This window comes from Trichoderma virens (genome assembly GCF_000170995.1).
Source record: "Trichoderma virens Gv29-8 chromosome Unknown TRIVIscaffold_92, whole genome shotgun sequence".
NCBI lineage: Eukaryota > Fungi > Ascomycota > Sordariomycetes > Hypocreales > Hypocreaceae > Trichoderma > Trichoderma virens.
This window is the reverse complement of record NW_014013657.1, coordinates 424,055-440,751: the sequence shown is the minus strand read 5'-3', so window position 1 is coordinate 440,751 and position 16,697 is coordinate 424,055. Positions and strand designations below refer to the sequence as shown.

At 51.7% G+C, this 16,697-nt stretch overlaps 4 protein-coding genes across 4 annotated transcripts; 3 read left to right on the top strand and 1 right to left on the bottom strand.

The window, feature by feature from the left end:
* Nucleotides 1–189: 189 nt before the first annotated feature.
* TRIVIDRAFT_38121 (uncharacterized protein) lies at nucleotides 190–633 on the bottom strand (the record flags this gene model as incomplete). The annotated part of the gene is made up of 1 exon (XM_014094090.1): nucleotides 190–633. One exon carries the CDS (start codon nucleotides 631–633, stop codon nucleotides 190–192), a length of 444 nt encoding a protein of 147 aa, XP_013949565.1.
* Nucleotides 634–3,110: 2,477 nt separating this feature from the next.
* Nucleotides 3,111–5,196, top strand: TRIVIDRAFT_39065 (uncharacterized protein; the record flags this gene model as incomplete). The annotated part of the gene is made up of 2 exons (XM_014094089.1): nucleotides 3,111–4,126; nucleotides 4,212–5,196. 2 exons carry the CDS (start codon nucleotides 3,111–3,113, stop codon nucleotides 5,194–5,196), a joined length of 2,001 nt encoding a protein of 666 aa, XP_013949564.1.
* Nucleotides 5,197–11,521: 6,325 nt separating this feature from the next.
* On the top strand, nucleotides 11,522–13,849 carry TRIVIDRAFT_37929 (glycoside hydrolase family 55 protein; the record flags this gene model as incomplete). The annotated part of the gene is made up of 1 exon (XM_014094088.1): nucleotides 11,522–13,849. The coding sequence occupies one exon, from the start codon at nucleotides 11,522–11,524 to the stop codon at nucleotides 13,847–13,849; it is 2,328 nt and encodes a 775-aa protein (XP_013949563.1).
* An 810-nt stretch (nucleotides 13,850–14,659) lies between these two features.
* On the top strand, nucleotides 14,660–16,086 carry TRIVIDRAFT_64727 (uncharacterized protein; the record flags this gene model as incomplete). Its single annotated transcript, XM_014094087.1, has 10 exons — nucleotides 14,660–14,760; nucleotides 14,832–14,940; nucleotides 15,109–15,118; nucleotides 15,325–15,397; nucleotides 15,531–15,543; nucleotides 15,606–15,765; nucleotides 15,802–15,821; nucleotides 15,847–15,848; nucleotides 15,977–16,024; nucleotides 16,065–16,086. 10 exons carry the CDS (start codon nucleotides 14,660–14,662, stop codon nucleotides 16,084–16,086), a joined length of 558 nt encoding a protein of 185 aa, XP_013949562.1.
* Between the last annotated feature and the right edge of the window lie 611 nt (nucleotides 16,087–16,697).

Here is a 16,697-nt window from a genome sequence, read left to right as displayed (position 1 = left end):
GAGACCTCGTGAGAGATCTTGTGGCTTCAAGCTCGATGCGATTCGGGTCCGTTTTCCGAATCGAGTTTCTGATTCCTGCTGTCAAGATATTGAAATCTCCCTTGGCACTGCCTGGGGCTACTTATGCCTAATATTGCTTTGTAAAATGTTGCCTTTCCAACGCCTCTCCTCGGGTCTCATCGGCCGTCCTCACAGCCCAACCCCTGCCAGGAAACACATCCTCAACGTCGCCCCCGCGTAAACCCAGGGCACGTTGCCAATATCACCAGCGTTCCAACCCGTGACATTGTAGTAGATCGCGGGGCCCAACTCCTTCATCGAGTACAAATGCCCAAAGTCAGCAATCAACAGCACCAGCAGGACAGAGCGCCAGACACGCAGGTCCCGGGTAGACCGGAGCACAAGCGCCTCGTTGATGGCGAAGAAAAAGTACATGTTTGCAAGCTGCGACATGGCCACGGCAGTGCCCCGCGGGACCTGTGCAGGTGCCGTCGCCGTGTCCAGGAGCTCGAGGTAGCGCTGCTGGCGGAAATGGGTATAGAAAGCGCCGACTAGAGCGGAAATGGGCTCGAGGAAGAGGAAGAAGAGGCGGTATGCAAGGGGGAGGCGGAAAGTAAGGTGAGCTGGCGCCATGATGCCGTAGCAAATCGTTGTTTCGGTCAGAGCCAAAATCCAAAGCCAAAACAAGCGGATGGTGAATTGTCCAAGTTCCAGACCTGCCACGACTACGTTGCTATTGGCCGTGCTGTTACAGTTATGGGCCTGGGCATATGTAGGTAAGCTGGGGCCGTTGCGGTGATGCTTCCCGCAGATGTATGTTGGTTGGCTGTCATCTTGAAGCCGATGCACGTCGTCCCAACTCCACCGCTGGGGAAAACGTGGCTGAACCCTTTTTTCCCCTTTGTATCTTTTTTTAAGTTCACCAGGGGCAAGATGACGATCATTGCCCTTGTCTTGTCCCAGGGGCAGTGTCTCTGAGCTGTCTCTGATTCATCTTCCAGCCACCAGGTTGTGTTGTACGATTGAGGCTTGTAATACATCAGTCTCCCACGACAAAACGGCTGTACTACACAAAGCAAAGCCCTACAAATTGCAGTAAAAATCCTTTGAATTGCCAAACAATCGCATCTCAAAGAATTACTCCATAAAAAGACTATTTTTATCCTGTCATCTCGTCTTATTGGCACTCGCCCTGCATGCACTCTTGAGACATGCTTGTTGGGTCGTGGCCAGCTGTCTTTGTCCAGCCGTCCTCTTGGCAGGCACATCACACCGCAAGGTACAGGTGAGAGAGGCCCCCTGTTCTGCTATCACGCTTAGTGGCGAATGACGCTTCGAGAAACTGACAAAATCTCAAGCCAAAAGGCACAGTCTCCACGGAGATCATCACTGCCGTCCAATCCCAGCTGCAGCAGCAAGACAAAGCAGAGCCCGACAGACCCGCGGGCGAAGGACGAGAATCCAATGGCTCGCCAGGAAACAGAAAAAAAAGGAACAAAAAAAGCTGACTAGCGACCCGTAATTTACGGACACTCCGCTTCAGATCGCACCTAAAAAAGCACAAGTGCTGCGACGACTTGATCGCTGCCGCTGTTAGTGGCTTGTACTTGTACTTTTGGGGGGTTTTCGCCATTGATATGAGACAGAAAAGTTTTACGCCTCCGCGCGGGTTCGCGTGTTTCGCCCGTTCATCTGAAGTTGGCGACGTAATGTCGACGAAGGAAGTAGAGAGACATGGGCTGTTCGTGACGGAAGGCGGCAAATGACTTGATTCACCTGGCGACTGACAACTGAGACGTGATGCGATGCTCACCAAATCAAGGTCAAGGACGACGGTTGAGCGCGGCATGACCAGCATGCACAGGTCATCAGGGGCATCCCCAGAGTCCGGATGCCTCTCTCCACTCTGCTCCGTAGTTTGAGATGGTCTAGTGCTTGCTAGTAAGGGTCGGTGGGAACAAATCTGGGGCATTGATCTCAAGGGGATGCTGGCACTTGCGTCGATGATGGATTGATGGATTGGCCAGTGGCTGTGGCTTTGATGCCATCGAGTGAAAGCCCAAGTGAAGCATCAGGTACCTGTACCTCCACACCATGTCGTGTCATGCCATCCCTTCTTCCAGGGGCAAGCCTCAACGCCGCCAGCGATTTTTTTTTCTCGTGCAGGGACTCCGGCAAATGGCGGGCACCTATTCATCCCTCCAAGTCTGTGCGGGCTGCGCCGTACATGCACTAACATAGCCCAGTAATATGCCCGTATTGGTGACAGACCAGAGTAGATACCGCTATCGGTCCCCTTGTTTTTTTTTTGTCCTGCTACTTACGGCCTTTTTTACATCCTATCGCAACACAGTCTCTTCGCTTCCTCTCTCAACCACTCTCCTTTTTCCTCGTCCTTGTTTCCATCTCCTCGCCGCCCTCGACTGCTTAGTAGGATCCTGCGTGACCTCCCAGCCGTCGTGTTTCATTTCGTGCCCGCTAAAACCGAAACGGGAGTCTCTGGACACACGCACGAGGCATTGTCAGCCGCCGCGTGGCGCCCATCACCATCAGCAAGACCGCCTTGCCCTCATTTTCTCTGCATTCCAATTTCAACCCGAGTTTCCAACTCTCACGACCACTCTTGCTTGTCGATATTTCCATTTTCGCTCCTTGGAGGCATTATATCGCCTTTCTCTCTTCGTTTCGCTGTCTATTCGTTGCTCGCGTTTGTTGGGTCCGCTGGTGTTTCAGCACTCCATCTCGAGACTAGTCAGTCGTCCTTCCTTTCGCCGACGAGCAAGACGAAACTCCACCGAGGCTCTTCCACTTCGACCCCGTTGATCAACAGTCTTCGTGTTGGACAACTTCCCTTCTTCAGCCTTTGATTTGCCATTCAATTTCTCGACCTCAACCAATCCTTCAATCACGAGCCCGAACATTTACGGCCAACACTCGCTGCGTTCGAACAGTGGTACGATTTGTCTGCACTACCACAAATACTTCTTTTAAGCCAAGGCTCTACTCAAACGGACACAATGGCGGACCAGTTTCAGTCCTACACCATGGGAGCATCTACTGGCAATCAGGTCACCGGTGCTCCCGCATCCAACCAATCCCATGACCCGCGCATGCGTAGCCTGAGCCTCTCGACTCTCCTCCGAACCCACAAACATGCCGTCTTCTCCCACGACGATCCGCACCCGCCGCGACAGATCAACGAAGTCGCCATCGACGACTCGGAAGATGCACATGACTTACCCTCTCGAAAGCGCCGTGTTCGTGCTCAGAGCACCGCCGGTACCATCAAGGGGGTGATTCGCCGGGCCTCCTTATCCCTCAAGGGCATGGTTCATCGCCGGCCATCCATCACAGCCGAGCCTTCTGAGCTCAACAACCAGCCTGTTTCCCATGCCAGACCGACGAGCGCCCATCACACGTGGAACCGCCTTCGCCACGCTGCGCCCTTTCGCCGGTCGAGATCTTTCTACGGCTTTAATGTCACTGATGATGGCCTCTACGAACAGCAAGCACAAAACCCTCATATGCCTATTCCCGCAATGGGAGATGAGCCTCCGTACATTCCCATGAATACGGGTGCTGCCGCAAAGGCCTCTGTGGCTCTGCAGAACGAATATTATCACAGACAAGCCATGCACAGCCAGTGGCTTCAGTCGTCGGGTGAGGATAGCAACGATCGTGAGAGCGGAATCGGCATCGTCGTCACCCAGCCTTTTATCGAGTCGGGCCTCAGCGATGACGGATCCATCCTTGCTCAAGATAGCAAGATTAGCAGAATCGATTTTATCAAGCAGCTGCCATCCGAGCTCGCCATCCACGTTTTGGCCTGCCTTGACGCCGCCGCTCTGGCCAAGGCGAGCGTCGTCTCCAGGCACTGGAATGAGGTGGTTCGCAACCAGCATATCTGGCGAGAGTCTTGTCTACGAGAGATGACCACCACTTATGCCACCAGTGAGCCTGTCAAGCCCGGCACTGGCCTGGGCGTTCCCGAAGTTGTTCCCACCAACGATTGGAAGCAAATATACCGCGCCAAAGTTGAGCTCGCTCAGAAGTGGAAGGAGGGCAAGGCCCGTCCCATGTATCTCAACGGACACATGGACAGCATCTACTGTCTACAATTTGATGAGTATGTTCCCGCCCATAAACTACACTTTCTCCCTTTCTCCCCACCTCCTTGTCTTGTTTTTGGCATACTTACTAACTCGCTCTAGGTATAAGATCATTTCCGGTTCCAGAGACAAGACCATCAGAATCTGGGACATGCAAACCCTGGAGTGTCGCCTGGTCATTGGTCCCCCCGAGGTGGTCAACCACCCCATGATGCTGGAAGATGCCGACGGCAACCCGACTCATTATGTCAACTTTTCTGACAGCTATCGGGCGTCGCCCTCGATGCCAAAGGTGGCTTCCTTCGAGGAGCACCACAAGGCTTCTATCCTGTGCTTGCAATATGACGAGGAGATTATGGTGACTGGCTCATCGGATTCCACGTGTATTGTTTACGACATGCGCAACGGCTATCGTCCAATCCGGCGTCTCACCCACCACACCGCTGCTGTTCTCGACCTTGCCTTTGACGAGAAGCACATTGTGACCTGCAGCAAGGACATTAGCATCTGCGTTTGGGACCGAGCGACTGGCAACCTTCTCCGTCAGCTCCGTGGCCACACAGGCCCTGTCAATGCCGTCCAGATGCGTGGAAACACCATCGTGTCATGCTCTGGAGACTTCCGGGTCAAGCTGTGGAACATTGACACTGGCAAAAACATTCGTGAGTTCGTCGGCCATACCAAGGGCCTGGCTTGCTCTCAGTTTTCCGAGGATGGACGATATGTCGCTTCGGCTGGCAACGACAAGGTGATTCGCATCTGGGACGCCAACACGGGCGAGTGTGTCCGCGAGATGCGCGCGCACGAGAACCTGGTGCGCAGCTTACACATTGATAGTGTAAGCGGCCGACTTGTCAGTGGCAGCTATGACACGGACATCAAGGTTTGGGACATGGAGACGGGCCGTCAACTGCTTGACTTCCCTCGATGGCACGCCAGTTGGGTCCTTAGCGCAAAGAGCGACTACAGACGCATCGTCAGTACCGGACAGGATCCCAAGATTCTCATCATGGACTTTGGCGCAGAGGTGGAGGGCATTGACATGTTGAACAGTGCCAATACCGGCATCGGCGGTAACATCTTTTAAACTAATCTGAGGCATCCGGACCGACTCTAGGGACCATGCTCAGCTGTGGGACCATTGAACATGACGTCGCCCGCCGGTATTACGGGATCGACACACACTATCGGCCTTTTTCTTCTTCGTCTTTGCAATTATCATATGTCATTTTTGCTTGTTCCATCGCGGCAATGACGGTGAGGTGAGCAGATTAGCGTGTGCAACGCTTGTCTTGGTCTCTCCATCTTACACCATCTTCTTTTACGACTGGCTTTCTATATCGGCTGCACCCCCCTGGTGAATAGACTATTTTGGGCATACAGATGCGATAGAATGGGCATTGTTTGGCATTTGACTTGGCACTAAGCCTGTCAACCTAATTCTACGGTGGCTGTTGGACAAGCGTCGAACTTTTTTTTTTTTGTCTTTTTTTTCAGTCCAGTCATATTCATGCAGGAGCAGGTTTGACAAGACATAGACATGAAAATATGGGAATGCTTTTTTTTTGTTTTTGTTATAAGGGAGCGAGCGGTTTAGGAAACGGAAAACAACATGGGGGATTTTTTTCTTTTTTCGATTAGTGGCGTGCGAAGAAACATATAGACGAGCTATGCAACAGGGACATTTCTTTTTTTTATGCGCGGGGGTTTAAGAGCGGATAGTTATGTTTGTGTTTTATTGTTGCTTTTATTAATTTGACGAATCTTCTTTTTTCTCTCTTGATATTTTTGACAAAAGACTATTTCTCTAAGCTTCTCTTGGTTTCATGTGCTTCTTCTACCTTGTTTAAGTCGTTTGCTATTGTGGTGGCTTAGACTTGGGTTGGATTGTTAGACTATTACTTGATGCCAAGTATAGTAGTGGCATGGCGACGGGTATTGGCGAATGGATGGGGGATGTAACCCTCGTTTGTATCGGGGAGAAGAGAAGCTTTTTTTTTTTCTCTCGGGCGTTTTGACGTGTTTATTTTTGTTTTTGTCTTTGTGAGGGAGGGGTGTGTGGTAGATGGGGATGGGGATGGGGAATGGGGGATGGGGATCAGTGTCCGAGTGCGAGGGCAGAAAGATGTATCCATCCAGGTCACTATCTAGCTGGGTGAAGGCAGTTGCTTCTTATGGGAAAGGGGCCTTTATTCAGCGGAGGACTGCCGAATGGGATGCCTGTAGATGACGATTCCCCCCCTGTTTGTGGCGGTAGTAGTACAATTGAGTGAAGAAAGAGGCGGAAGAAACGAGCCGAGGAGGGACCGTGTGGGAGGGTGTTTGATCTGGTGATCTAGCGAACATCTGGGTGTGTATAAACTGGCAGGGGGGGGAGAAGGTGTTTGCCTCGGGAGGACGGAGTTTGGGATGGGATGGCAGGTTTTTTGTCATCTTCTGGATGCGGGTTTGGCCGAGTTAGTTTGTGGGGATGGGATTGGATTGTGTGGGGTGGCGGAGGAGAAGAAAAACATGGGAGCTGGTGAGATTCTGGGGATTGAGGAGCACGTGTTGGGATGGGATGTGTATGTGGCGATTTTTGCGAGATGGAGTTGCTCCAGGGGTTGTTGGTTTGGCTGTGTGTGTATGTATGTTGACTAAGGAGGTGACTATCAATTGCTGCTACTTTGTTTTACATAGACATTGAATACGAGAGTTTAGAGTTGACAACTCAGGTACGCCGCAACTCATCCATGTGTACGAGGTAACATCGAGCATTTCGCAGCAAGATGCACCGAAAAACTCTTTCATCTGCGGCATAATTCACGGGGCACACAGCCGTCGGGATCATTCCCCGAATGAGTGCTACCTTGATTTCACATGCAATATCAGTATGCGCTATGCAAAAAGACATCATCCCACTGCCCCAGTGTCAGCTCGGCCCTTTGGGTAAAAAAAGAATCTTGCGCCATAATTCCTTTGCCGCAGGTCGGAATATTGCTCTATTACCCGAAGCGATGGTGACGAAGCATACTGAATAACCTTCTTATTCTTAAAAAAAAAGAGGCTTGACAAGGGCCGGGCCATTCCGAGTCACGGGGCGGTGAGTTGGCGGATGAGTGGCGCCAGGGATTGGATTGGTGATGCTGGGGGTTTGTACTAGCAGGATTTGACATGCTGTGTATTCAAGCTCTGGTGGCGTTATTGGGTGTGGCGTTCCTTGCAGGGTTCTTGAAGATTGAGCTCAACCACTGCTGAATCTATTGCTCTGCTTGCGGCAATGCAACGACACAACGCAATGCTACTGTACTCCGTACCGAGAGTTCTTTTGCTGCTCCAGTGCGGCCGACTCTCAGATGAGGTCGGGGAAGCGCGGCATCCAAAAGCCTATTGCCGTCTGGTGCGGGGAACCCCTGGTCTCCCCAGTCCGGGGTGAAGAATGGAAGAGAGGGTTAGGGCAGAGCCCAGCCGGCATCTCTTGGCTGTACAGTAGTCACGGCTCTCTTGCGGCATCTGGAACAGGCCGGCCGGCTTCTCTCCGGACAGTTTCTGGGGTGCAGTTGCATGGCGAATGACGTGGCTGGGGCAGGGCCTTGGCATGGATAGTCCATATATTGCTGTGCGTCGTGGAGGCGAGCTATCGATTCTGGTGGCAAACGAGTGGTGGATGAGGAGAGGTATTAGTTAGTAATGCAGAGAGTAGAGGCTTGGAAATGATAGAAATGAAGGGGCTGGCAGCTTGGCAATGGTAGTCAGAGTCTCTGGCTAGTTTACCGTCTCTCGGGGCACTAGCCGCCGTTTCTCGAACCATGGCCATGATGCTGAAGAGGATGACTGCCAGAGTCGACAAGGTTCACGCAAGGCCAGGTTCGTGATTGGTGGCATATGTTGCAAGGGCTAGGCTCCAGCAGTTGTCAGCCAGTCGCTGCCCTGGTTCATCGTCTATTTGGGACGGTCCAGTGACTCCCGCGCGTTTCGTCGGCGTGGGGTTGATTATAGTGATCTTGCTGTCATGTTCCTTTGTGTGTTGCGTGCTCTGATGGCATAACCTCGCTGATTGTTGCCTGCTTCGCTGTGTTAGATAGACCAAGCAAGCATTGACATGTGGTTGTGCCTTGTACTCTGTACCACCGGCCAATTCATCACCCTTATTAGGAAATTCATGGCAAAAAGAGCAAGGCTAAAATGTGTTACCTCAGATGACAGCCTGCGGTGCTCACACGAGACTCTGTGCGACCGGGTGTGCCGGCCATGGTATGCAGCCTTATAACGGTATTGATCCAGGACAATGGGCCGACTCCGTTCCCAGTGTCCGCTTGAATGCCACCGCGTAACGTGGAGATTGTGCAGATGTCGTGACTGTTTATCATGGGTCACCAAATTGTGATCTTCGTGGTGCGTCTCGATAGTTGGGACTAGCACCCACGGCTGAAGGATCCATATACTACCTGCCTAGCAGCAATAGGCCTCTCCTCTGTCATATTGCCTGTAATACTGTATAGTCCGTCCTTTACCGCAAGCACTATCGGCACCACTAGTAGAATGAAGCGGCTGATAGTCAATAATGCTCCGTTTTTCATTCCATCCCGTCCCTATCCAGGGCGATTCGGCCCTCTGCCCATGTGTGCGCTCTGTTCGCTGGCGGTGCGACAGCCTACGTCGTTTGCGATCCTGAGACAGGCTAACAGGTACGGGCACGAGTGTCGGCTGATGACGGTAACGGCTGATGAACGCAGTCAAGACAATCAATGCAATAGACCACCACCTGATCAGCTTGTGGTTCGATGTTGGGGCGTCGCAAACGGAGCTAAAACGAGGAAGCGTTTGTTGTAGAATCAAGGTAATCAAGGTTCGTATGGTTATAGGCAAGAGTAAATCGCGGCGAGATTCGTCTCGGCTAATAGCACGGAGTACCTGTCAGTACTAGTACCCCCGGCAGACGGAGTTTTTGCTTCGATGGCGTAGTACAGGGCAGGGAGCGTTACCGCCGGCTACTTTTCAGATGAATGGATAGGTCAATAATTCCAGCACCTATGGTCACTGGAGGGCCCGCTAGCCCAGGGGCAGAAAGGCAATTCCAGCGCAGTGGCGCTAAACTTTAGCCCTGATGGCCATCTCCCGATCGGGATGCGGAGGGCAACTGGTTCTTTGTCTTGCTCCAAACATGATCAATGCGAGGATTGGATGCGACGAAGAGACTTCCTTTCGTGCTCATCTCGCTTCACTTCTGCCGCCAGACCGACTCGCATGGATAAGAGGCAAAACTTACTCCTCACTGGCTGTGCTACCGGACCGGCTCGGCGGATGCAAACCGGAGTCAGGCAGAGGCAGAGCCAAAGTCAGAGCTCCATATGATGGACATGGCAGCATCATCTCGTCGAATAATGCGCGGGCACGCAAGCATATGGCTCGCCGATCCATCGTTTATGCTTCAGCTCGTTTTCGTATCGTTGAAACAGCACAGCACAACCACTCGCTCGCTCGGGGAGTCTCGTCGTTTCATGCATGGCGCGCGCTCTTGGCTCGGCGTCTTTCTGCTGCCTCTCGCCCGCTCACAACAGGGCCGAGTGGAAGATGGACAGCGGCCGACCATGCTCAGAGGCTGTCGTCGATAGGCTGAGCCGGCAGAAGAAGCGCGACCCCCTGGCACTGCTGGCCTTGAAGAGAGTTGCGGACCACCCATGTCGACATCCTTGTCCGGCCTGTCTGAAACAAATAGCGGCAGCCAATGGCATCATTACGTTCCTGGAACGCAGCCGTGGATCCACCGCGCAGCTGTGGCGGTTACGCTAGGAGCGAGTACCTGGACTCTACTCAGGAGAGCTCAATCTCAGGGCAGGCTCGCGAATAGCTTCTGCAACCAAACGCGGAGCTTTTCGTAGCTTCACGACGCTCCACCCAAGCCTGTCTTTGAACCTTAGATGAGCTCCTGCGAGGCTTAGGCTGCTAGTTGTCTCAAAGGAACAATCTTGGCCCGCTGCTCTCAGCCAACTGCCGCCCCCGCGCGTATGAGTGCGGAACACGGAGTAATAGGCACAAGTTTTGCTTTGATCATCATGGCGGCTCTATCATGGCCTATTTTTGGCATGGCGCCGCGATATAAGGCAAGTTCCCTCACGGCCGTTGCGTCATCTTTCTCTCTCTGAGCCATCCATGTGTCCTGTGTGATTCTCTTGAGGGCTGAAACCTTTCCCTTTCATCGACGACCTCTCCAACCTTTCCTTTGGGCTACCGACTGCAAAGAAGCCCAATCTCCAGGCTGTCTTCATTCAGTGATTTCTTTCCACTTCCCCATTCACACTGCGAGTGTCATTTCTGTTCGTCATCCATTCATCAAAACCATTGCTTTTGCCTCTTTATCTCTTTGGCATCAAATCACCTTCACATATCGCCCTCCACGGCCCACCCCTTTTTCGGCCCGTCGCCCCTTGGCATTCTAAAGCAACAAGAAAGAGAAAACGATTCACCAGCATTAAGCATCGCAAGTGCCTGACGTTATATCCACTACTTGCAACATTCTACTGCTGCAATAAATCATTTTGACGTGGTAAGTTACTGCGGCGCTGCATGCGAAATGTCATCTGTGGAGAGCAGCATGCATGGCCTCCCTTGTCTCTCGATTTGTGCGGCCCGAGCAGCTCCAGAAAAGTTTCTGTAGGTTGCCATGGCAGATGCTGGAGATGTGCGGTTTGCCGGAGCATCTGTGTGCGCGCTCTCGGCGTGTGTGTGCGGATGCCTCATGACCCTCGTCACGGCGGCCGATTGTCCTGCAACGCTTGGGCCCAAAGAAGAAGCTGCTTACCTTCTTCTCGACTTGGCTTCACCCTCCTCCTCGGTCTCATCCAAGGAGCAATCGGCGCGTGATAGTGGGGTTTGGGGGCGTTTGGGAGCCAAGGGGGGTGTCGATTCAACACGCCTTGCTGCCATGCCATGCCATGCCATGCCATGCAAAGCGATACATCACCAGAGTCTTTGTATTGTGCTCTATTGTCATTCACTGCCCATGCCTATTAAAGGGCCGTGCCCGGCCTCACTTTTCACAATCCTCTCACCAGCACTTCTTCTCATCATTGTCGCTTACCTCTCTGCGCATTGACAGCTCCTTTGCGCACCCTCCATCAATAGCAAAGCTTCAAGGTTGAAGCTTGTGAGGGAGAGGGCATTCAGAGTCAGTCCCTTTTTTTGCTCTGGCTCCCGTCTGATATCCCCCTTCCCCATGTCTCTTATTAACGGCCTCTCACTCCCTTCAACATCGCGCCACACTCACGATTGTACATTTTATACAAAAAGCTTGTGGTTGGACAAACTTTTTGTCTTTGAACAAACTGCTGACTCTGCTCTCTCTTGTGTAGCCTATACCTGCCCGGCAGCATCTACATAACTCGCCTCGAAATTCGAACCGCGGAAAGGCTGTATCAACCTGCTTCCTGGTCATGATGGGCCTCTCAACCATCTTGACGGCCTCTCTTCTGGCCCTGCGCCTCTTCTCGGTGCCGGCCGCTGCTGTACCGGCTCCGTCTCCAGCCGCTGATTCAAAGGCTGTGGCCGCCGCCACGAGCTGGTGGCTTCCCAACATCGCTCGCCAGGGTACTGTCCCCTTCGGCGGCGCTGGCTACCAGATCTACCGCAATGTTCAGAGCTTTGGTGCCAAGGGTGATGGTGTCACTGACGATACCGCGGCCATCAATGCTGCGTTGAGTTCTGGGGGCCGATGTGGTTCCGGCTGTGATTCTCAAACCACCACTCCAGCCATCGTCTACTTCCCTCCTGGTACCTACGTCGTCTCGTCGCCCATTCAGCTCTACTACTACACCCACTTGATCGGTGATGCCACCAACCTGCCTACCCTCAAGGCTTCCCGCAACTTCGCTGGTATCGCCGTTATCGACTCCAACCCCGGCTGGTATGGCGCCACCAACAACTTCTTCCGCCAGATTCGCAACTTCAAGATTGACCTGACTGGCCAACCCATCAATACCGGCACTGGTATTCGCTGGCGTGTTGCTCAGGCCACTTCTATCCAGAACGTCCAGTTCATCATGAGCACCGACACAAGCACAAACAACAAGCAGCAGGGTATCTGGGGAGAGGACGGCTCTGGAGGCTGGCTGAGCGACCTCACCTTCAACGGTGGTGCCCTGGGCATGTGGGTTGGCAACCAGCAGTTTACCAGCCGCAACCTCGTCTTCAACGGCTGCCAGACCGCCATCTACATGAACTGGAACTGGCTGTGGAGTTTCCACGGCCTCACCATCAACAATGCCAACGTTGGTATCGACATGAGCGGTGTTGACGGTAACGGCATCCAGCAAGTCGGTTCCATTTTGCTTGCCGACTCCAAGCTCGTCAACACCAAGGTTGGTGTTCTCACCGCCCACGATCTTAACCAGGCAGGCACCTATGGTACCCTGGTTCTGGATAACGTGGACATGACCCAGAACACCCCTATTGCCGTCAAGAACTCTCGCAGTGGTGCTACCATCCTCGGAGGAAACGCCAACATCGCCTCTTGGACCCAGGGCCGCGCCTACACCAACGCCAACGGAAGGGCTGTTCAGGGTACCCGTGCCACCGTTAGCAAGCCCGCTGCGCTGACTGCTGGTGGAAAGGTCTTCACTCGCAGCAGGCCCCAGTACGAGAATGTCCCTGCCAGCAACTTTGTGTCTGTCAAGTCTCGTGGTGCCAGGGGTGACGGAAGCACCGATGACACTGCCGCCATCCAGGCCGTCTTCAACAGCGTTACCTCGGGCCAGATTGTCTACTTCGACCACGGTGCGTATGTTGTCACCGACACCATCAAGGTCCCCAAGAACATCAAGATTGTCGGCGAGGTCTGGGCCCTCATCATGGTTGGCGGTACCAAGTTCAAGGATATCAACAACCCCCAGGTCGTCTGGCAGGTTGGCCAGCCCGGTGATGTCGGCAACGTCGAGATTCAGGACATCATGTTCGAGACCCTCGGCCCGCAGCCCGGTGCCATCATCATGCAGTGGAACGTTGCCGGTTCTTCTCAGGGTGCTGCCGGTCTTTGGGACGTCCACTTCCGTATCGGTGGAACTGCCGGCACTCAGCTGCAATCCGACCGCTGCGTCAAGACTCCTAACCAGACGACCAACCCCAACCCCTCGTGCTATGGCGCCTTCTTGCTCCTGCATGTTACCTCTTCCGGCAGCATCTACATGGAGAACAATTGGCTCTGGGTGTCTGACCACGAGCTCGACCGTGCTGACCACAGCCAGATCAACATCTACAACGGCCGTGGTCTCTTGATTGAGTCCACCAAGGGCACTTGGCTGTGGGGTACCGCTTCGGAACACAGCGTGCTCTACAACTACGCCCTGAACGGCGCCCAGAACGTCTACGCCAACATCCTCCAGACCGAGACTGCCTATATGCAGGGCAACCCTGATGCCAGAGTTCCCTTCACCTCCCAGTCCAAGTATGGTGACCCTGACTGGTCTACCTGCAACACCTCCACTTGTGCCCGCACCTACGGTATCCGCATCGTGAACTCGAGCAACACGCTCATCTACGGTGCCGGCATGTACAGCTTCTTCAACAACTACGACGGAAACACCTGCGTCAACGCCAACAACTGCCAGGACAACATGATTGACATCCGCAACTCCCAGGTCAAGCTGTTTGCTATCAGCACCAAGGCCAGTATCAGCATGGTCACCCTCAACGGCCAACAGTCTGTCTTTGACAGGGACAACCGCAACACCTTCTGCGGCACCATTGCCTCTTTCGAGACGTCATAGAAGGGCGACGAAGATGCTCTGACTGCTTCTGCCCCGGGGCCCAAAACAAGCCCTGGGTAGGCCTGTCCCTGAACTTCCGGGAAAGCCACAGCCTACTGATGGCGGTGTTTTGCCCACATCAACCGGATCTCTGCCGTCGGGATGCGGTTCCGAAAAGACTGCAACAGCGACTCGGACCGTGTTTGCTACTGCAGAGACTCTGCCCATTTGAACATATTATGACTGAAACGTATATACGCAACATGCTTGGGGTAAATCTCATGCATTTTTTCTTACTCTTGATTCTTGTTTTTTTTTGCTCGGTTCTAGGAAGATCTGATTACCGTTGATCGCTAGGACGGTTTGTCATTGGCGGCAAAAAGAGAAGATTTATTTCCTTTGCTTTTTTTTTATGTCTTGTCTTTTTTGGTCTATTTTTTGGGCACAAATGTGGGAGGGATGGGAGATGGAAAAGGGACAGCACTGACGTGCAGCATGGGTAGAGAGATTTGGGAAATAAAAATGAGTCGATTGACTTGCCGCATTGATTGCTTTTGCCTTGATTGTGTGATGCTTTTGTGTTGGTCCTAGTAATTATTTGTTGGTTGGTAGCGTGTTTTATATACCGAAGGGTGTAAACGTGGATGATGCGTTCGGTATTATCTGGTAATGGCAAGATGTATGGGATACATGGCCACATCAAGGCGAGCGATTGGTATACAGGATGATACATGATACCACTAGCTTGTTTACCACACTTGAATAACATCAAAAAGGACAGGGAATACAATAAAAAAAGGAGAGCCAAGTTGTATGTGTGTGTAAAACAAGATGTATCCACGACGGAAGGCATCACGCAAAAGCAGCGACGGATGCCAAGCAGAAAAGGCAAAAAAAGACGTCACAGGGGATATTCGAACAGAGGGGCAAAAGTGAAGGCTCCTTTGGGGGAGCAATCTTAGGAATTCTTTGTTTGTAAACCAGCTACTTCACTGAAATTCAGCTCGTTTGTTTTGGCTTATAAGGGGTGTTGGGATGAGGCGCAGCGGGGGGCTGTGATTGGCCGGGATACAGGTGGGGGTGAGTCATACCGAGCTGGAGGGGTGGGAGCTGTGAGTTTGATGCGTCTGTGTTTGGTATTGCGCTTCTGCTTTGGACTTTCGAGAGACGAGTTGGAGATTTTATAGTATGAAATGGAAGAATGATGGAATTATTAGTCCCCTGTGATGGAATATATCTAGATGAATTAATGCTATGATATTGATGTCGTAATGTACTAGTTGGCTGGGTGTAAGTGGTCATCTACATAATCCGCTACGAAAAAGGGCATGAATAAAGCATGAAAAGTACAAAAAAGAAAAAGAGAGACCACAGCGGCTATTCGAACAAAGGGACAAAAAGTGAAGGCTCCAGAGAGGAGCGAGCTTTTGAGGAGACGACGTCTGAGTTATTCAGCTACTTCACTGAATGTCAGCTTGTTAAACTTGCATTATAAGGGATGTTTGCTTGTGTCAGCTGGGATGCTGATGTGGGGCTGTCATTGAGTACTGGAGCTGTGCTTTGTGTTTGGTATGACATATTACTTTGGATTACTGAGAGACGGTTTTGGTGATTTTGTAGTATACGTTGGAAGAAGTGAATCATTTCTTTATGATAATGTGTACATGTATCTAAGTAAATAAATTAATGCTGTAATATACAGTAGGACATTGGGTGTAAGTGGGCATCTATGCCCATGTACAGTAGTCTACGACCTTGCCTGCTACAAAAAAAAAAGGCACGAGAAGCAAAAAAAGATGCCACAAAGACTGCTCGAACAAAGGAACAAAAAGTGAAGGCTCCAAAGAGGAGCAAGCTTTTGAATAGATTATCTCTGAGTAATTCAGCTACTTCACTGAATATCAACTTGTTTGTTTTGACTTATAAGGGGTGTTTGTGTAAGTGAGAGGCGGGCTGTGATTGGCGTGGTGGAGCTGGGATGCCTGATGTGGGGGTGAGTCACACCGAGAGTGTAAGTCCTAGATGGACATCACAGCTTGGTATGTGATGGTATTCTGTGCTTCTGTATGGGATTTTACAAGATTTATGGTTGATTCGACAATAGAGAATTAAATAAGTAAATTATAGTTTTTGGTATACAAATTGAGCAGTGCTGAGGGAGCAAAGAGGAAATTATGTAGCAGTATGCATCTACATGTATGTACGCTGTGACATTACATGCTGCTCATGATAATAGGACAAAGAAGGACGAGATGTAGAAAAAAAAAGACGTCACAAAGACTATTCGAACAGAGAAACAAAAAGTGAAGGCCTCAAAGAGGCAAGTGTGTTCTAGAAATGGAGCCCATTTTCTCCAGGATACCGCTTGGCGTTATGCAGCTACTTCACTGAAGATGAAGGTGTTAAATTTACTTTATATAAGACGTCTGTGCAAGGGAAAGGATGGCTGTGATTGGCTTGTTGGGTAGGCATCGTGGCTGTACCCATGTGTGTTCTGGTCTTAGTCAGATGGAGAGCTGATTGATGGTATAAAGTTTGTGAAGAGGATAAAGAACATGTATGAAGGGATGTAAGATGTTAGTGTTCTTGTTGGTAGCGATGTCTTCAATGTTCATGACATGAAAACAAAAGAAGCAGATTATCTTTGCCGTGTCTGGTGAAACCTCTCTCTTTCTATGACCTACCACCCTTGAAGCATCGAATACCTCTTCAGCATCCGAACAATACTATCACGCTGTCCACCCAATGCGTAGCTCTGCGCTGTCCGTCCTACCAAGTCGTTGGCCATAATATTGGCCCCCTTTTTGAGAAGCAGCTCAACAACTTCGTCACTCCGTTTTATCCTGACTGCCTGTATCAACGGCGTCCG